Consider the following 21,779-nt stretch of genomic DNA (forward strand, 5'->3'; position numbering starts at 1 on the left):
ATCACTTTTGTTTGTTAGTCAAACGAATGACAATTTTGTGGATGTAATGCGATCAAAAGTCTAGTTATATTATTGGTAACTGAAAAATACAGAGATAGAAAGACGTCTTTTGGTCTATTTTACCATGTAAATATCCAATTTATGCAATTTGAATCAAGTAATGATTAATCCTTTGACGTAGGAACTTATCTTTGTGGGCCCCTTTTGAATGGTAATCTCTTGTCTGATCTACAAACTAGAAGCAGAAAAGAATATTGAATATTTTATTAAACGAGGTCGTTTTCTCACTATGTTAATATATTAAGAAAAGCAAATAAAAAAACCAAACATGAAATAATAAAATATGAATATATTAAAGAAAATGAATTATTATGAATATATAAATCCAATACATCTCATTTAAGCTATAAGAAAACTTCAAACTTACGATATTAAGATTTCAGCAAAATTCTCTTGGAGACTTTTGACACAACAAATGGGGGGTATCTTGAGCTTGAAATAGGAGAACAAGGAGGAAATGACCGTGCTTACGTATCCCCTGTAGACATCAAGACGGTCAAATTATGAACGAGGTTTAGTAGCGTAAACGTACTCTGTTTTGTAAGCATTTAAACCTTGAATATGGAACTAGCAGACCTCTCTTTGCATATTTTTTAAACTTGGATATTGCATCCGCCTGTAAAAACTACACATAAAGGATTGAATAATCCTGCCAAAAATATGTGCCTACAGAAAATCAAACATAAGACATTTCATACCAGACATATAGAATCATATCACACTTTACAAGATCCTAAGACCAAAAAGTTTGATAAAAAGATGATACTGAATGGGTGGTGTGACGCAGGAGAATAGAAGTCAAGGTGAGAAGCGTAGGAAAGGATCTAGACCCTTGATCACTTTTAATGTTACCCCAACCCCATGAATTCTGCTTCTTGCAGGAATTGATTTAGTGCATCTCTTTGATCTTCAATTACGATTGATCCAAGGGTGGAGATTCCTTCTTCCCCTTCTTACCATAACTTTCATTCTCATTGGGGACCCAACCCTGGGTGGTGTTATGGTTTTTATTTTATGTATGTTGATGAGAGAATATAATTGAAGGGGTTCCGGAAATAGAAAAAGAGTACCTTAATTAGGTTAGATGCATCACCCCACCAACTATGTTGACTTGCTTTGAGAGAAAGCTCTAAACAGAGGACGTTTTTCTGATGAAAAAAAGGAAGATAAAAAGAAGTAATTAATGCATTTACAACCACTTCCACCAAGTAATAGCTTAGCTGTTGTTGCAGGAAGAAACTGTTGTTTTAACAACTTAATGATGTTGCCTCTGCTTGTGGAAAATCTCCAAGTGTTGGGATTGTGTTGATAGGTCCACTATGAGAAACATGATAACAGATATTTAACATATATTTATATGCCACATACCTACATAATTGTTGATGTAGTTTGTACCAAAAAAGTGCCACCTGTTTAGGTCATATACTCCGGGGGTAGTAGTTTGAAAAGGAGAGAGATCCCCACCAATAATATGATTCCATGACTTGTAATAACCCAATACGTCTTCTTCTTCTTCTTCCATTTTCTTCTTCCCATCGTCATACACAAGACTAATCCCACACTCCAAAACATCCAATGACTTACCTATATGTTCATCAGCTTGCATTACTGTCACTGTGGCAGTAACTTCATCACCATCTTCCATCTCGCTCTTCCCAAACATCCAATGGCTTAGATATACAATAATACCCTCTCTAGTGGACTCAAAGACCCCAAAGCAATTGTATATCCATGTGCGGTTCTTTGTTATGTTACTAATTCTTATTTCACCCAATACATTAAGATACCCCTTTATAGCCATAAACACGATGCAGAAATTCAATCCTTTAAGGTTGTGAGGAGATGATGGGATGGTCAATGATATTGATGACCCCTCCCTTCTATCACTTATCCAATTTGGCATCTCTTTCCCCTCATACCTTGTGCTAAATATCCCAAATTCATATTGCATCTGCCAAGTACAAGATTAATCATCATCAATTGTTCTATGTACAGATTAATCACACAAAGAAGAACAGTTGATGTGAGCAAACCTCGACTTTAGATTCTGTCAGCTGATTTTTGATGAAGTCTAAATTAGTCCACCCCAGACTACGTAATACCTCTTCCTCGACATCTGCCATATCTTCCACTTTAAACATGCCTTCAATTAAAGACCTGCAACCTGTCCACGTACTTAACATGATTGGGGACATTTCTCGATCAAATACAACTTTGCTGATCAAAAGGCTGACACCCATTATCAAGTGTTTTAGTGTAAGTGGAGGATGCTCCAATGTGGTCAATCTATTACAACGGTCAATACTAAGTTTCTCAAGTCTGGGAAGGCCTCTCACACAATTAGGCAGTGAAACAATATTATTTCCATCTAAATATAGCTCCTTCAGCATGGATAGGTTACTGAAGTCCATTGGAAAGGATTCGTTGGACAAACCATTATTTTTAAGTGACAAGCATTCTAATGACCTCGACAAAAAGATCAAAGAGGATCCCAAATCTCTGGGTATAATCTCCACAATGGTAGAGAAAGAGGTTTGAGAGTGTATGGCAAGGTTGTTAGCCATGACCATTTCTGGTAATTCCGTATCCCTCATCTTGATCAGATTTTCACTAAGATTACAACCATCTAGTTTTAGTATTTTCACCTTCTTTAGCATACCTATAGTTCTTAAAATCTTTCCAACCTCATTGCAATAACTCAGATCAATGAGCTCAAGGTGATCACATTGCCAAATTGATTCACAAACCTCAATCAAACCTATGCAATTTGAAAGTAATAACTTCTCAAGTGCAGGGAGTTCGATAAAGCCACAGAGACTATGAAGCTGTTTACAGAAACTTAGATTAAGAATCTTCAATGATCTAAGCAACCGTTTGTTGTCTTTTGAGCACGAGCCAGTTAGCTGTTGAAATAGAGATAAGGTAAAATAATTAGTGAATTGTTTTAACCCAACATAGAAGACTAATATAAATTGAAGCAGATGCTTACCTTTTGCGACTTCCCAGGTCGTTCCGAGTTGCCATACGACATGTCCAGAAATTTGAAGCTGCTATAAGACATGTCAAGGGCAACTAGATTCTCCAATTGCAATTTTGGAGGTATATACTCTAAAGGGAACCCATGCATACACAACCATCTTAATTTTTTAGGGAAGTTCTCATAAGATCCACCGAGTCGCACATAATTAAGTTGTAGTAGCATTAAGTTATCCATCTTACTCAATGCATCTGTTCTCAACTCAACCGAGTCATACATGTTCCCTTTCTCAAGCATTTCCATGTCTAGAACAAGGCCTTTAAGCTTTCTTGTACCCTAAGAAGTAACTGAAATGTCAAATTACTTATTAACCTTATGTTAGTGTAAACAAATATTGTGTGTTACTTAAAAATTTGCACCATTATGACAAGTATAAATGACCTCTTACTCTGTTTTGTTCCAATACATTGAATGACTCTTCATGACACCACAATCGACTACGCTCCTCTGGCATGTCAGGTGATTCTTGGCGTACTATATCTCTTCCCATCTCTTGAACCAATTGATGCATCATCAACTTGTTATTACTATCAATCGAAAGAAGGCATCTATCAACGAGATTCTTGATCCCAAGTACTGTGCGGATCTTACATGCCTTCAATATTGTTTCAGTTGATTCTCTATCTTTCCCAGCAAAAAAACAAGCAATATGCTTAAACAATTCTTTGTCATCTGTAGATGGTAAAGAGTCGAAGCTCATTTGCAAGACCTTCTTAATACGAAAATCAGGTTCATCCTTTAGCCTTTCTAGGCAATCCTCCCATTCAGCTATATTTCCATTACGTAGAGACCTGCCCAAAACTGAAAGAGCCAATGGATGTCCTTTACAATATTTCACAAGCTCTTTTGAAACCTTGATGTAACCTTCCTTCGGACTGCTGCACTTGAAGGCATGAAGACATAAAAGCTCCAGTGACTGAGTCTCATGTAAGGCTTCGAGTAAGTGCTTTGTATGTTTGGGTTGAACTTTAAGGTTGAATAGCTCACACTTTTCTGTCAAAGATGCGTCCTTGGTGGTTATTATGATTTTGCATCCCGGATGAAAACCTTTGTTTCCAAGTAATGCATCCAATTGACTGAAACTATCAACATCATCAAGAACTAGGAACACTTTTTTATGTGCTAGTGTATTCTCGATTTGAGAGGTGTATATAGAAACATCATGGACTTGAATTGAACTTTTATTTGAAATGTCACCACAAATTTGTTTTTGTAAATCAAGCAATCCAGTCAATTTTTCAGCACATCTCCTACTGATATCTTCTACAAAGCTGCTTCTTTGGAATTCACGACAATGCAAGCAAAAAAGATATTTGGCCAAAGATGTCTTCCCAATCCCACCCATGCCTACAATTGTGAGAATTTCAGCACAAGTAGAGGATCCATCTTTCAACCAATAAGTAATGAATTTGATGTGGTGGTCCATGCCGATAAGAAATGGTAGAGTTACTTTTAAGGGTACACCTAATCTACGATGAATTTCAGTAACAATTTCTTGAATGAACTCCGTCTCTTTCCTGAAATTTGAAACATCAATGTGAAAACCAAACAAATCAGATTCATCACATTTTGCTACTATTTTTCAATTATGTTTTTTTTTTTGCCAACTTATGTGATGTTAGAAAGTTGTACACTCTCTTTTGGTCATTAATGAAAATACGAGTTTCTCTCTCATCTTCTAATATTTATTACTTGAAGTAGATGTAGTTTAGTAGCGACTAAAATACCCATTTATATATATATATACGCACACACACATAAGTATGTTATTTTGCTACCTACAGTATCTTACCAAGCTTTCTTTACTTAGAACAAGAAGCACATTTTCTTATTGATTTACTTTGATGATAAAATTCTTCCTACATGTGTGTATGTGTGTGTTTCATAGCTGCGAAGAAAATTGAAAAATCGAAAAAAGAATCGAAAATGATTATATAAATCTTGAGAGAGGGAGCAATAATTAACACATAGATGGTAATAATTAATTAAGAAATATGAGGAAATAATCATTTCAATATTAAATCTCCTGATTATATATGTATCCTAAGGGCACATAATAGAAAAACCTTTCAAACATATTGAAAATAGACAAGAGATGTATATTTATGGAACTAAAGAAACCTATTGAATTGCACACGGTTATGTATTTAAAGTAATGTGTTCAAATTTGGGCAAGAAAGTTGTTACCGATTCTTTGAATTTTTTCCTTTCAAATCAGCAATTTCCATCAGTGCTTCATTCCATAGCTCCACTTTTTTAGCCCAATGACTTCGTTTCTTTGCATTTGTCTCTATCTCCATCCTGTGCTTATGCTTTCTCATAGCAATTCCAAAGCTGTTTTGTTGCTTCCTGACATCGGTGGGCTCGACATGATAGAAGATGGGAATAACAATATGACCGGAGGTCCTCTTTTGATCGAGGATCAGTACCAATTCATCAAGACACCAGGTCGAAGAAGCATAATTCTGAGACAACACAATAATAGAAGCTCTGGATGCTTTGATTGCACTCTTCAACTCCGGTTTCAAATCTTCTCCCGTTTCCATCTCTTCATCGTCCAAAAAGGTAGTGATATTAACATTGCAAAGCGCCTCGTAAAGATGATCGGTGAAATTATGGCGAGTGTCAAGACCCCTAAAACTTAAAAATACGTCATATCTATAAGCATGAGCTGAAGAAGATGAGCATATTTCAGAGAGAACAACCATTATGAATTATGGGAAGGTAGGAATGACCCGAGAGATGAGTAGAGACCTACAGGAGTAGTAGGCTTAATGATTATACAGATAATAATAGATCCAACTAATAATGAATTTATTCAATAATGGAAGCCCAAGTCAAGTCAACAATATAAAAAACAAAGTGTATAGTAAAAACAAACATGAATGAATTTAAAAAGACAAAGAATTCATGATGACATTCTGTCTTTGTAAATGTGAGAAAGATATCATCAGTATCACTTGCCATATTCTCATCATCTCCCAACAACTTAATGGATAGAATTCTGCTATATCTGTGAATGTAGCTTTAAAATTAAAGACAAGATTGATAAATAATATCATAATATGACAGTTTTTCACATACTATAATTGGTAAGAATACAATAAATTGTACGTACATAAGCTCGTTATTGATAATTCATAACTTAAGTCTTATAAAAAGCTCACAAATTACACTGTCAATGTAGGACAGATACAAGATTCACCTAAAATGTATAAATTTAAGTCTTATAAACTTATTGTAACACTTTTAGATAGGATGTTTTTTTTGGTCCTATAGACTTAGGTCCTATAAGCCACTCCATTAGGATATTTCAACACTTTAGGGGTCCTATGTATAAACTCAATTTTGTCGTAGTGACTAAGGGGACGTTCGGTTCATTTTAAGAATAGAGATGGGAGCAAAAATAAATATGATTGAGAATGGATTTGAATATACTCATTACATTATTTTGCATCATTGATGCTTGGAGATAAATAAATACATAAAACATCCAAAATTGGCAGTATCTCCCTCTTTCTAGACAGATTGCACATATCATCTAAAATTGAACAGACTTTGATCATAAGCAGATTAAGATTATCAAACAGATTGAAGAACATTGAACAGAATGGAGATGTAAAAAACCAAACAAAGATGAAGAAAATCGAACAAACATTGAGCAGATTTCGATTATTCTATTAAATTAAAACTTTAAACAAAAGATTTTGTTAACTTTTTCCATTTTCAAAAAGAAAAAGAAAAAGAGAACAATTTAAACTTGTTTTGAAAAATAATTCTAAACAGACGTGCATGTCTCATGGTTCAGCCGTGGAGAATACAATTTTGAAAAATACATATAGAAATTATGGGTTTTTAACCCCGTGATGCAAATGTTAATCTTGGTGGGGTTCCATGAAACAATATGTTGGAAATGCTCTAAGATGGTTAATRGTAATTATTATACATTTATTTAACTATACCTGCAGCTTGAGCCTCCCTCCTCTTCCGCCCTCTTGTTCAATCTGCGATGTCAATACCCAGTTTATGCAAGTTGTATTAGTAATGATTAATTCTTGAGATCGGAACTTATTTTCGTGGGCTTCTTTCGGTATTTGATAACGTGAAATGTATATTTATGTTGTTTTGACTATGTACTCATGGGGACATTTTTGGTGGAATTTTGTACAGAATGTGAGATAAAAGGTAAATGTATGGATATTTTGAAATCCTTTAGTGGTAATATCATGTTTGATCTAACTTGTACAAATTACTGATTGCATGAGAAGGAGATAAGATTGAATCTCAACCAAATAAGAAACTACACATAAATTAATAGAAGAGTAAAATACAAATTTCGTCCATGTGGTTAATACAAATTTTTCCCAAATGCAATCATTACAGATGCAGTCATCATAACTTCACTTTTATTATGGATTGGGTCCCTTGTCCTAACTCCACTAATCATTGCTTTGCTAATTCAGGGGTAATATCGTCTTTTTACCTTTTATCCTTTACAAAATATATACAAGTTTTATATATATGTGTGTGTGCGCGTGCGCGCGCGTGTGTGTGACTACAACTCATCGTTGCCCCCAAGAAAGTCCATGCCACCCTCCCTCCTCCCCAACTCTGGCCACTCACCACTGCCTCCACCTTACCTCCCCTTTTCCTCTCGGGCACTCTCTCTATTTTGATTTGTTCTCAGTAGTGGCTGCCGACCAAATCAAAGAGAGAGAGCAAAAACGTTGGCTTGTAACTTGCGGCTTCCCTCATCACCCATTCCCCTCACACACCATAACACCAAATGGGTTTTTTTGGATGTCAACAAAATGAACAAACAAAAGCAAGCAGCATTCTGACCTTGCATAATTAGTATCATCCTTATGAACCTTTTGYGGCAACCCAAGATAAAATTTCATTTTTTGCTGTCTTCACTTTTCAACTTAATCCAACAGCTTCACTACGGGATATGGGATGGGTTTTGTTTTGAAATCGATTTGGATTGGATTTGTTTGAAATTGATTTATTACATTGAGYTCTGGTGAGTTGTAGAATTGACTTGGTACAATGAGCAAGGCTTGAGAAACAAATTTCTCTGTTTTGGTGAGTTCTTTTGCACCCATCAAACTGTAGAAATTTGTATCAGGTATCATCATCATCCTAATTGCTATAAACAAAGCTCGGAATCATCTGCAAAAAATGCGATCATGTCGCAGGATTGTTCGAAAACTGGCTCCAAAAAGGCAATGGTGGTCGTACTACTTCCAAATTTCTCAACCCCTCTAGCGATCATATAAGTGTTATTAGCTTCCACCACCACCATAACATCTCTAGTTCTCTACCGAACAATGGTGAAACAGTTTTTGAAATCTACCTACACAGTCTTTCTTGAACTTGCAAATTGAAGCTATGAAATAATGCGATCGATCGCAGAAGAGTTTTTGTTATTGGATTCACTTCTTCACCAGAGAAGAGTGCGACCCCAGGGATAGGGATGGTGAAGAATTGGTGGGGGTTATAGTTTATGTTCTGTTTTTATTGTTTTTAAATGTTTTACATCGTTGTACATAAGCTTTATGAACTTGTACAATAAAAACTCAGTCTAAAAGACAAAAATACCCCTCACTTCAGAAGCATGTGAGGGGGTTAACAGTGCATCAAACAAAGTTAGGTTCAAGGATCCAATATTTAACAAAATTGGAACCACGATGGTGATGTCCGTAATTAATTAATTTGTTTAGGGACCCAATTCATAATTTTGATATAACCGCACAGACCAAAATATGTAACTACTCTAAATAAAATATGAATTTCTTAAAGAATAAACTGTTCCATCAATTATTGTGACATAAAAGTCATGTACGGTGTGCCGTGTGGGTCTACCAAATGGATATATATAATACCAACATGGAACAAATAATTTGTTTTGGTCAATTAAAAAGTTATTATGGAATTTTTTTTATTATAGTTAATAATGTCACATTATTGATTCTTATGTATATAAGAAACATCATGCTATTTTTTAATAAAGATAATGACGGAGTATTTTGTCATATCAGTAGGCCTCAATGATTTTCCTCAATTAGAATGAGTTTATCAATTGATGACTAGTTAATCTTATGGAGTTAAAAAAAAAACTTTAAGAAACTGTACTTGTGAAGTGATTACTTGTAAACTTGAAATTTAAAAGATTATGAATTACTAACGAGTACGCAATAGGTAATAAGTGGTTCTTACAACTTTTACCGAAAGTTTTATAATATAATATAGACATAAATAATTTGAATTAAAATCTAACCAATGCTATGTTGCATTTCTTGTGGTTACTAACATATATAAGAGGTTTGACAAGAGAACATCTTGTAATTCCATGATGTGTTCTTTGAGAGGAGAGATGCATGTAAATGGAAGCTCAGGACACTTTGTGGTGCCTACTAATATTACTACTGGAATATTTTATTTGCATCCAACCCAAAGTTTGCCTATGCAGATGGAAAATCTGGACTCTTTATGGTGCCTACTAATATTACTCTGACATTTCATTGAAATCCCAAGCATAGGATTTTGAAATCCTTCATGGTGCATAGTATTTCATGGGATTTCGTAGGATTGTATGTGATAATGTTTTAAAAATGTTAAAAAAATTGTTTTGGAATAATCAATTAACGAAAATGTAATTTAATTATTTTTATAAATATTGGAATCCAATTCCATTCCAAATCCTATAAACCAAACACACCAAAGATTCCAAATCCAAATCCCTCTACGAAATCCAAATCCCTCTACGAAATCCAAATCCCTCAAAACCATTTCATCAAACTAAATGCCCCCTTAAAGTACCCTTACGTAGTGTTCGGTTGGTCGGAATCTGACGGAATTTGAAGAAATTGGATTAGTCAATTCCAATGACCAAATTCCATTTATGCGCTTGGTTCATTCTTTGAGTTTTGGTCAGGAATTCGAATTCTAAATATGGCAAAATGTAAATTCCTTAGGTTCTAGCAAGGAATTCCAATTCCTTCATCCCATTTTAGAAAAATTATTATGCTCTTATATTACTCCATTATATTCAATCTCACCACGAGGGTTGTCAACATCGTCGTTACCATTGATGCCTTCACCCCCACCCCCACCATCTCCTTCACCCACCACTGTTGTCACCAACGTCACCACAATCATCAACACAGCCACTACTACCGTTACACCATCACCACTACCATCTCCCATCCACCACCATTATTATGTTCAACAAACCAAACAAACATATTCAAATTGTTTTGAGAAATTCCATTCCAATTCCTGCCAACCTACCGCATGGTCACACCTGATTAAATTTCATTCCAATTCCTTCAAACCCTAATTACTTTTGACAGATCCCATTATGTGAACCAAACACCCCTTTATGAAAACAAAAGTCAATATGAGATTAACGTTGGTTTAGGCAAGTTTTTAAGTAGATGATGACGATGACTTAAACGGAAATTAGGAATCCGCTGAATTTAAGGTGTTGTTTGGTTCATGGAATCCATTGGATTTCAAAGGAATTGGAATTACCAATTCCTTTCACCAAATTCTAGTTCATATATTTGGTACACATCTTGAAATGAATGGAATTGTTAAATTCCTTTGAATCCGTGGTTGAGGGATTTGATCATTCCTTCGCATAAGTCAAGGAATTGATTTCCATTTATTGGCAAATATAAAGGATTCCATTCATATCCAATTTAACCAACACCACCACCCTCCCGTCACCGCCACCCGTTGCCACCACCTCTGGCGGTGTTGACACAAAACAATGTATCGTATGTGTTAACAAATCCTCCTCTTCGCTACTAACAACGAAAATAAGAGGAAAAAAATATTTCTCCTTGAATCTGACATCTCTCGGCCAACATAATGGTAAAGTGTAACAGAGAAGCATATGTACCCTTTTTAGAGACGAGAATATCCTAAGAATATGCACTTAAGAGACTTTGGATGCAACTTAGTGACAGGAGATCTATTACCAAATATGTTAGGCACAACTACATACAAAGGTTTTATAAGGAAAAAAATCGGAACTGGGACATCACCACCAAGAACTACCGAGGGCATCTATTTATTGGAAATGAAGGTGGATGTGTTAAAAACCATGGAATTGGAAGTATTTTTTATCAAGTCTCGGTAAAACAAAGTATATGAACGTAGAGGTAGATAAACACTGAGGGAAGGTTATGGAAACGTGGGCATGTACGTAGGAAGTATGTTAAGGCATCGGTCAGGAGGGTAGCGAGTATGACGGTCCAGGGGTGAGAAGGAGGGGAGGCCAAAGGAAGAGCTAAAGATGGACATGACAGAGGTAGACATTTCTGAGGATATGATCTCCAATAGGAGCTCTTCGAGACATAGGACTAGGATAATAAACTATGGGTAGGCATATGTATTTAGGGCAAGGAGAGGAGTTTGGATTAGTTATTGGGTGATATGGGGAGAGGGGTAGAATAGTGGCAATTAGGTTAAGAGGGTCTCTTAAGGCCGACAAAAGGTTGTTTTACTTTTTCCTATCTTACATGAATGCAATTGTAACTAGATGTGTGACCCATTTGCTATATGATTAATCCTAAATATTTCTTCCTACAACTACGGTTGTGTAGTTGTCTTGCCTTGTGCTCCTTGTCCCCTTGTTTGTGTAACTTATTTCCCTTTCTATGTCCTATTACATGGTTTGTTTGCTTGTACACACACTATCGCCTACATCTTACTTGCTCGTTTTATTTGTTTGTATTGCATGTCGAGGATCTTCATGGAAACAATCTATCTACCTCTTAGGTATGTTGTGTGCATCTTACCCTCCCTAGACCCTATCTCTAGATTGGTTTAGTTTGGTTTTCAAAACATAGTACATTAATACACTTTTAGCGGTGTTGATAAGGAAGTGAAAGAAGCAAATAAGCATATTAGCCAAGTTGTGGTTGGGAAAGACGTGTATTGTTGCTTGGTATATATGAAAGATGGAGACATTGACAATTAAGGATATTCATCATTATATAAGACATCTACCCTAGTTGTTAAGACTTTTACCTAAATGTTTTATAATATAGCATATATATGAGTAAATCTGAATCAAATCTAACTAATGTCTAACATGCTATGATGCATTTCTTGCGGTTACTAACATAAGAGCTTTGACAATAAGACATCTTGTATATCATGTCTACCGTGATGTATTAATTTAGAGCATAGATGCATGTAAATGGAAGCTCAGAATTCTCTATGGTGCCTACTAAATACTAGATATTGCATTCAACCAAAGTTTTCCTATGCAAGTGGAAACCTTAGTATGTAGGCAAGCTTGTAATTGAAAATAAGGAACCCACAGAACACAAGAGTCCTCTAATGAAAGTTGCTTGTGTATGCTGTAATTTTCTTTCTGAGATAGAAATCACAGGGGTGAACCAAATACGGAGGTTTTATCGGAAAAAAAAAAAAAACTGAAAATGGGACATCACCACCAAGAACAACTGAGACATCTGGTTTATTAGAAAGGAAAGTTTGAGGTCCTGAAAACCAACTTGGAAATGGAAGTTTTTTTTAATTAAGTTGGAATAAAACAGAGTACATGAACGTCATATAAAGCAAAATAAATAGACGAAAGGTTATGGTAATTTGGGCATGTATGTAGGAGGCATATGGCACCCTGAGGAGGGTAATGAGTATGACAGTAGAAGTGGTGAGAAGGAGGTGCAGGCTCAGAAGGGTGTGGGAAGAGCAGTAGAGAAGATGTTATTGAGAACATGACCTCCGATAGGAGATCTTGGAGAAGTAGGAGAAGGATAATAGACGACAAGTAGGGAGGGCGAGTTGTAGGGAATTGAATAAAATACATGAACGTGGGAGGTATAATAAAGACAAGTAGAAGGTTGTGGTGGTTTAGGCGTGTACGTAGGAGGTAGATTATGACACCTGTGAGAAGGGTAAAGAGTTTGACGGYCGAGGGGGTGARAAAAAGGTGTAGGCTAAGAAGGACATGGGATGACTAGTTGAGGATGAACATGAGCCTTAGATATTTGAGAGGACATGAACTTCTAAAGGTAGGGATTTGTAGGTGGGGCGAGGGGAGAGTAGTTGAGAGTAGTTAGAGGGTGAGATGGGGACTAGGGTGGCGAGGTGGCAGTTAGGTTGTCAGGGTCTTATGGCGGTTGGAGGGTTGTTTTACTTTTCCTACCTTACATGTATGTTATTGTATCTATGCGTGTGACTTATTTGTTGTACATTAGTCCCCGATTTTCGTCATGTAAATTGTAGGTATCAATACTGTTTTTGTGCTCCCTCTCCTTTTTTTTGTTTGTGTAACCTATTTCCCTTTCATCTACCGTGTTACATTGTCTAGCTTCTTGTACACACGCTCACACATATGTCTTACTTGCTTGGTATATCTATTTGTTCTGCAATCCAAGAGTATGTTTCACGAAAATAACCGCTCTACTCCTTGGGGTAGAGGTAAGGTCTGTGTACAACTTACCCTCCCTAGACCGTACATCTCTTTGTGGGATTTAATATGTCATTCGGTTTGGTTTTAAAATAGAGTTACAAGAATGCACTTGTACTCTTGTAGCAGTGTGATTGGGATGTGAAAGAAGCAGATAAGCATATTAGCCCAAGTAGTGGTTGGGAAAGACATGTACTGTTGTTTGGTTTGAAAGATGGAGAGGTTGACAATTAAGGATATTCATCATATAAAGGATATAAGAGCAAAGTTAATAAGTATCATTAAAAAGATGTATTGAGGACAACTCTCCATATCATAGGAAGGGGCATATTATTATTACTATTAAAGCCCAAACTACTAAAAACCAATTAAATAATAGGATAATATATATAACTAACACCGAGAGGAATTACTCTTTGATACTGAATACACAGATTATACTGATGTAATTTTGACTAAAATTCCAAATGATTAGGAGTAACAACAGTGGTAGGCAGTAATCACCAACCCCATAGGCTTACACCATCAACAAAAAAAAACCTAACTACTAGAATTCTATGCCACTAACAACTAATTAGGCATTTCATTTTCATTCCCTATCAACAGCACAACACTAAGTTAATCATCAGTAGCACAACAGTATGTTATCCTATTTTCCATGCCTGTGACAATTAGTTAACCAAAGAATCACAAAGTTAATAGAACTGTAAATAGACATGACCAGATAGGCATTTATTCAAAAAATAATCGAGACAGAGATGTACCWGTTCAAATTGGTTATTTTAAGGAGGGAAAAGGCGTAAGGGAACAACACCCAGATTGGTCAGGGTTGGCTTCGACAAACGGATGATGGTCAAACATGGAGATTCGGGTGACAGTTGGGGAGTATCGGCAGAGGAAGTGAGCGACAGAGGAGCGGGCGATGCCGGTACCAATGATGCAGACATGAGCGGTGGTTTGGGGAAGAAGATGAAGAGCGATGGTGGTGCAATGCAATCTCCCCGTCGACAATGGAGGATCCGCAGGGTTTAATTGGTTCAATTCCCAGCAATTACATTTTATTTCTTCTTTCATTAAATAATTATTAAAATTACGTTTTCAATTTGCAAAATTTTCATCTTTGGGATTTAAACGGGCAAATTGAAATGAAAAAATAACTATTTTAACTTGATTTCTGTTTTAATAACATATTTTCAAAACTTTCATTTTAATACATAAGATGTAAAGTTTTAAACATTTAAGTACCCGGGTAACCACTTGAAAACTAAAATTAGATAAAGAAAAGACTGATTTTATATTTAAAAAAATCCACGTCACTAACCACGTCAGTAAATAACACCGAGTTGGATACCACATCACTCGCCACATCAGCATGATAATCGGTTAATACTTCAATCAGTTACTCGGGTATTTAAATGTTTAAAACTTTAAATCTTAAGTACTAAAATGAAAGTTTTGAAAGTACGTTACCCAAAATAGGAATCAAGTTAAAGTACGTTACTTTTTCATGCAATTTGCCCTTTAAATAATTATTAAAATTAATGTACTGAAAATATCATTACTCTTTTTTATAATTTAGATAGTTATACTCCGCATGTGGGTGGACAAAATTTAAGGGCCGTTTACCAAACGCTTACTCGGGTTAGCGTTTACCAAGTAACATTAACTCACCAGATGAATATAATAAAGACCAATAATCTTACCCGGTAAGAACGAGAGAAGAATCAAAAGTTTTACCTAGTAAGTGAGGACGATGACTCTTTCCACGATAAGCGCTTACTGGGTAAATTATTGTATCCTATGTCGTTTTGGTCGATTAAAATCTTACCCAATAAGCACATAATAGTGTTAAATTTTACCGGTAAACAATCCATTAATTTGCCTAGTACTTCAACATTATCAAAACATTTATCATGCACTTTAAGATCATTTAGAAGAGAATTTAACTTGTTGTAGACTTCTGTAAGAGATTCGTTCTTGTGACACACAAACAGTTCATGTTGTCTGATTAGACTTATTTTTTTACTTTGTTTTATTTCAGAATTTCCCCCATACAAAACCATAAGAATGTTCCACATATGTTTTGCAGTGCTAAGATTTATGATAGAGTGATAAACATCATCTGGAAGAGACATTATGATGATGGTCCAAGTTTTGGTATCAACAACAACTTGCTTCTTGTTTTATCCTGCCCATAAGTTTGGAGTCTTGACGATTTGCCTCCCTGGTCTATGAGTTTGCCATTTTCATCTCTATCACTAGGTAGAAAGGTGGCAGAAACATACAATCCATTTTAACATTTAGGATTTGGTTATTAACTCCTTCAAGAAAAAGTGTCATCCGATTTTTCCAAAGAGAAAAATTATCCTTTTCAAAATGAGAAAGTTTGGATAGAGAACCATTATCATTGACTGTGGAAGTCATTTCGGATCTTGTTTATGAGATTAAACAATTTGCTTTGATATCACTTGTTGGTCCCTGGATATGGTGACTTACACAATCACAAGATGTGTTTGTAAAAGAGAGATTGAATACAAACATAACAAATTTTTCACTTTTGATTCTACATTTTATATTAAAATAAAGAATTACGGATTTGTTACGAAAGCTAGGAAGGTAAGACATGTGATCCTAAACAATCTAACCGGTGATAAATTTTCTAACATCTAAAAGAGTGATAAATAAATGTATTCTTTATCTGAATGACTAAGATAGTTTTTCAGATACTGATTTTGCCTAAGAAACTATCACTCATAAGTTTCTTCAAAATGGATGATAAATAGTTTTTCTGATTACACTGTCTCTGATCAATACTTAGTCAAAATAGTTTTAAGCTCGACTCTCTTAAAATCTGTAAACCAAGGGCTTTAATTCCTAAATTAAGTCAAACTCTTTCTAAAGTTCATCTATGGTCATCCCAAAACTAGAATTCGTAAAATTCTCTAAGAGGAACCAACGCAAGGGGCTCTACCCGTTGGACCCGCTAGAGGCATTGCTATTTTATACACAATTTCTTAAAATCTCTTAATTATTGCTTTTTATGTATCATTTACAAGTTATTTCCTAATAAGAAACGAAATGCCAAAAAAATGTTATTTAAGTGAAGATAGATTATACAAAATACTTGGAACATGCATAATTACCAACAAGCAAACATACATGGGTTCTTACCTATTTTTAGTTTCTAACACTTTGAGTAATCGACTATGCTTCCATTGCTTGTCTGAGAAAGGAGAATAGGAACGGGTCGATTATTCAGGGAGGTCAGCGACTGTTACCCTGGGATTTATGCAATCGATTGGATTATATAAGTAGAAAAAGAAATAAATATAGTGATAATTTGATTATTCGTCGTCATAGTAATTCAATTTCACCTGGTCCATGTCGGAGACAACGGACTTTTCCAAACCCAGAAAACAGACGAAATTCTAGGATTCCATTGGATTCTAGTGGAGAAATATATTCTATACCAGTAAAACGATCCGCTGCTACTGTGGGCTCTACACAATCAATTGGATTATATAGATAATCCAAGAACAAACAATTTTGATAGGAAAGATCCCTCTTTTTTTCTCACTCTCCTTATTAGTTAATAATCCAAATCACGTTTTCCGAAAACAAACAAACGTCCAGAAAGCAATTTAAACCATGATCATGAGAAAGTACATAACTATACTCCTGAAAGATTGATTTATCAGAGTTGATTTTTAGTTACGATAAATTGATGAAACTTTCGATTGACTCGTGGGATCCGGGGCCCCCCGGGGGGGGGGGGGGAGTTTGAAAAACTCCTACTTACAAAAAAACCGAAAACCGAATCAATAGTGAATCATTCATATTATATTACCTCTTCCCATCTCTTGAACCATTTGATGCATCACCAACTTTTTTTTTATTAACCTAAATATCCAACCCGCTATACGAGCTGACTAATCATATGGGCGATCACCTGCTTTGTAGATAGCCTAGAGTCACCGCATTCGAACCTCTATGGCCACAAGGGGATTTTTATTCCTCCTTGGATTTGAACCTGAGACCTCCTGGTACTTTTGACCTTTGGAACAAAGCTCAAACCAATCAGGCACCACCTTGTGGTTTGCATCACCAACTTGTTATCATCACCAATTGAAATAAGACATCTATCAACGAGATTCTTGATCCTACATAATGGGATCATATAATTAATCTTGCAAATGTCAAACAGTCCAAAATTACCACCACCACCTTAATAAAGAATTATGCATATTAAGTATCACACATCCATAAGCTTTTGAGTTATTTGTGTATAGTTTTTATTTATATATGTTGATGATAGAATATATGTATACAATTAAAGGGGTTTGGAAATGGAAAACAAACTAAGTACCGTATATAGCTTTCGGTGCGCCGACCACCAACTTAATCGAATATTCTTTAGGGGAATGCTCTAAACAAAGGACGTTTGTCTGATGATAAAACAGATAATAACAAGTAATTACTTACATGGGTTATTATTAAAAGATATGTAACGCGAAATATTTACCACGTACCTACATAACTCGTGATAGAGTTGGACCCCAGAAAGTGCCCGATGTATAGGTGATATTCTCCGGGAGTAGTTGTCTGAAAAGAAGAGAGATCCCGACCAATGATATGATTCCATGACTTGTAATAACCCAACACATCTTCTTCTTCATCTTCATCATACACAAAACTCACCCCACACTCCCTTATACTAAAATCATCATCATCATCATACTCCTTTAACATGGAAATAGTAATATGGTCACCATTTCCCATCTCATTCTTCCCAAACATCCAATGGCTTAAATATGTTATACCCTCTCCAGTTTCCTTAAAGAACACAGGACAAGTATATATCCAGCTGCGCGTCTGTGCTATATTACTAATCTTGATATCTACGAAGGAATAGATACTGATCTTATTTCGAACCACAAGCACGAAGCAGATATTGAGTCCTCTAAGGTTGTTAGGAGATGATGGGATGGTAAATGATATTGATGGTCCCTTGCTTCTTTTACTAATCCAGTTCGGAATCTCCTTCCCAACATAAAATGTGCTGAATATTCCAAATCCATACAGCATCTGCCTAATACAAGTTAATGAGCATGTACATATTAACACATAGATAAATAGATAGTTATTGAGAGCTAACCTTGACTTTAGATCCTATAGGCTGAATTTCGGTGAAGTCTAAATTAGTCCACCCCAAACTATGTAATAACGCTTCCTCAACATCTGCCATATCTTCCTCTTTGAACATGCCTTCAATGAAAGACCCCGCACCTCGCATCCCACTTAACTTGATTGGAGACATATCTTGATCGAATACAACTTTCCCCAACTTACGCGCGACACTGAATATCAAGTGTTTTAGTGTACGTGGAGGATGCTCTATTGTCGTCAGTCTAGCACAATCCTCAATACTAAGTTTCTCAAGCTTATGAAGGGTTCTCACACAACTGGGCATGGAAACGATATCATTACCATCTAAATATAACTCCTTCAATATGAATAGGCTACTAAAGTCCATTGGAAAAGATTCGTTGGACAAATGATTATGTTGAAGTGACAAGCATACTAACGAGCTTGGTAAATAAATCCCAGAGGACTTGAAATCTCTCGGTATAACCTCCACAATGGCAGAGGAAGAGGTTTGCGAGTGTATGACAATGTTGTTAGCCTTGACCATTTCTGGTAACTCCAGATAACTCATCTCGATCGGAAATTCATTGAGATTACAACCATCTAAGTTCAGTATTTTGACATTCTTTACCTTGCCTATCGTTCTTACAAGCTTCCTTGCTTCATTGCAATAACTCAGATCAATGAGCTCAAGTCCATCACATTGCTCAATTGACTCACAAATCTCAATCAAACTTGTACAATTTGAAAGTATTAACCTCTTAAGTGCGGAGAATTCGGAAAAGCCACCAAGACTACGAAGCTGTTCACAGTAACTTAGATTGAGAATCTTTAATGATCTAAGCGAGGGGTTTTCTTTTGAGCCCAATCCAGTTAACTGATGAAAACAGAAATGACAAGGTAAAATAACTATTGAATTGCATTAACCGAACATTGAAGAATAACATGAAAATTTAAAGTAAATGCTTCAAATTTCTTACCTTTTGCCTATTCTCCAGTATGGGGAGTTCCAAAAGGCCACAGAGACTACACAGTTGTTCACAGATAGAGCCCAATCCAGTCAACTGTTGAAAATGGAGATAAGGTAAAATAATTAGTGAATTGCGTTAACGCAACATGAAAGAATAATAAGAATTGAAGTAGATTCTTCACATTTCTTACCTTTCGCCTGTTCTCCAGTTGTTGCGAGTCACTGTAAGACATGTCAAAAGATACCAGCTTGCTATAAGACATGTCAAGAACAACCAGATTCTCCAATTGTAAATCTGGAGGAATATACTCTAAAGGGAACCCATGCATACACAACCATCTTAAGTCTTGTGGAAAATTCTTATAGGACCCCTTGAGTTGATGCACATGATTGAGTTGTAGTAGCAATATATTATCCATCTTACTGAACGCATCAGTTTCCAACTCATGTAACTTGTCTTTCTCAAGCATTCTCATGTCAAGTGCAAGGCCTTGAAGGTTCCTCTTACACTGTGAAGAAAGGAAATGCAAAATTTTAAAACTAATATGTTATATAACATGAAATACTTTGAACATGCATAATTACTAACAAGCAAACATACATGCATTTTACCTTTTTTTGTTTCAACACTTTGAATGACTCTTTATGACACCATAATCGACTTCGCTCCTCTGGCCTGTTTGGTGATTCTTGGTGTACTATGTCTCTTCCCATGTCTTGAAGCAATTGATGCATCATCAACTTGTTATCTTGACTAATCCAAAGAAGGCATCTATCAATGAGATTCTCGATCCCGAGTACTGTGTGGAACCCACATGCCTTTAATATTGTTTCGGTTGATTCTCTACCTTCTCCAACGAAAAAACAAGCAATGTGCTTAAACAGTTCCTTATCTTCTGTAGATGGCAAAGAGTCAAAGCTCATTTGCAAGACGTTTTTAATACATGAATCAGGTTCTTCCTTTAGCCTTTTTATGCAATCCTTCCATCTAGCTACATCTCTATTCCATAGAGACCTGCCCAGAACTTTAAGAGCCAATGGATGTCCCCCACAATACTTAACAAGTGTATCTGAAACTTCTTCATAACCTTCCTTTGGACTGTTGCGCTTGAATGCCCACGAACTTAAAAGTCGTAGTGAATTATAATCATCTAAGCCTTGAAGTAAGTGCTTTGTATGCTTGGGTCGAACTATCTGGTTGAATAGCTCACATTTTTCTGTCAACGAGGCATCCTTGGTTGTTATTATGATTTTGCTTCCAGGATGAAAACCTTTCTTTCCAAGTAATGCATCCAAATGGTCGAGACTATCAACATCATCAAGAACTAGAAACACCTTTGTACGAGCTATTGCATTCTCAATCTGAGAGATGTATGTGGAAATATGATAAACTTGAATTGAACTTGTTTTTGAAATGTCATGACAAATTTGTTTTTTGCAAATCAAGCAAACCACTAGATTTTTCTGCACATTTTCTACTAATATCTGCAATAAAGCTACTTCTTTGGAATTCATGACCGTGTAACCTAAAGACATATTCGGCCAACGAAGTCTTCCCGGTCCCACCCATTCCCATAATTGTGAGGATATCAGCAGTATGAGATGATCCATCTTTTAACCAAGATATAATGAATCCAATGTCGTAATCCATGCCGATAAGGAGTGGCAGAGTACTACATAAGGGTACACCTAATTTACGATGGATGCTGGTAACAATTTCATCAATCAACTCTGTCTCTTTCCTGCAAATTGATTTCAAAGAGAAATATAGTATACACACACAAACACACACATACATATATATATGTAGGTTTGGAATCACGTGAGACCGGCCTGTTTTCGTGAGACCGAGACCAGCTTTTTACACTTGAAAATTCACAGCAAAATGCTGTGAAGGTAACCTTCAAAGTGTTTTTGCTGTGAAGGTTCGACCTTCAGTGTTTTTGCTGTAAAGTTTCAAATGTAAAAATGTGTTCTCACGATCTCACGAAAACAGCATGGTCTCAGCTGAACCCAACCCTGTATATGTATATGTATATGTATATGTATATGTATATGTATATGTATATGTATATGTATATGTATATGTATATGTATATGTATACATACACATATAT

General features: G+C 35.8%; 2 protein-coding genes across 12 annotated transcripts; both read right to left on the bottom strand.

Annotated features, from left to right (window-relative positions):
* Positions 1-374: 374 nt before the first annotated feature.
* Positions 375-14,544, bottom strand: LOC112519519 (disease resistance protein RML1A-like). Of its 11 annotated transcripts, XM_025127691.1 has the most exons (11): positions 14,312-14,544; positions 7,060-7,101; positions 5,833-5,851; positions 5,285-5,731; positions 3,486-4,614; positions 3,050-3,373; positions 2,094-2,963; positions 1,429-2,011; positions 1,131-1,208; positions 615-726; positions 375-538 (listed from the first exon to the last, which is right to left on the bottom strand). In XM_025127691.1, exons 4-9 carry the CDS (start codon positions 5,641-5,643, stop codon positions 1,162-1,164), a joined length of 3,312 nt encoding a protein of 1,103 aa, XP_024983459.1. In that variant the 5' UTR covers positions 5,644-5,731; positions 5,833-5,851; positions 7,060-7,101; positions 14,312-14,544; the 3' UTR covers positions 375-538; positions 615-726; positions 1,131-1,161. The 11 variants fall into 11 exon arrangements, with proteins under 11 accessions (XP_024983459.1, XP_024983457.1, XP_024983458.1 ...); XM_025127689.1 differs by lacking the exon at positions 5,833-5,851; XM_025127690.1 differs by lacking the exon at positions 5,833-5,851 and having other exon boundaries at positions 5,285-5,737.
* On the bottom strand, positions 10,130-21,198 carry LOC112520096 (disease resistance-like protein DSC1). The gene is made up of 6 exons (XM_025128397.1): positions 20,275-21,198; positions 19,854-20,171; positions 19,673-19,756; positions 18,703-19,569; positions 18,077-18,632; positions 10,130-10,299 (listed from the first exon to the last, which is right to left on the bottom strand). The coding sequence occupies exons 1-6, from the start codon at positions 21,196-21,198 to the stop codon at positions 10,130-10,132; spliced, it is 2,919 nt and encodes a 972-aa protein (XP_024984165.1).
* Between the last annotated feature and the right edge of the window lie 581 nt (positions 21,199-21,779).

The sequence above is a fragment of the Cynara cardunculus genome, assembly GCF_001531365.2.
Source record: "Cynara cardunculus var. scolymus isolate 2C chromosome LG 10, CcrdV1, whole genome shotgun sequence".
In the NCBI taxonomy this organism is placed as follows: Eukaryota; Viridiplantae; Streptophyta; class Magnoliopsida; order Asterales; family Asteraceae; genus Cynara; species Cynara cardunculus.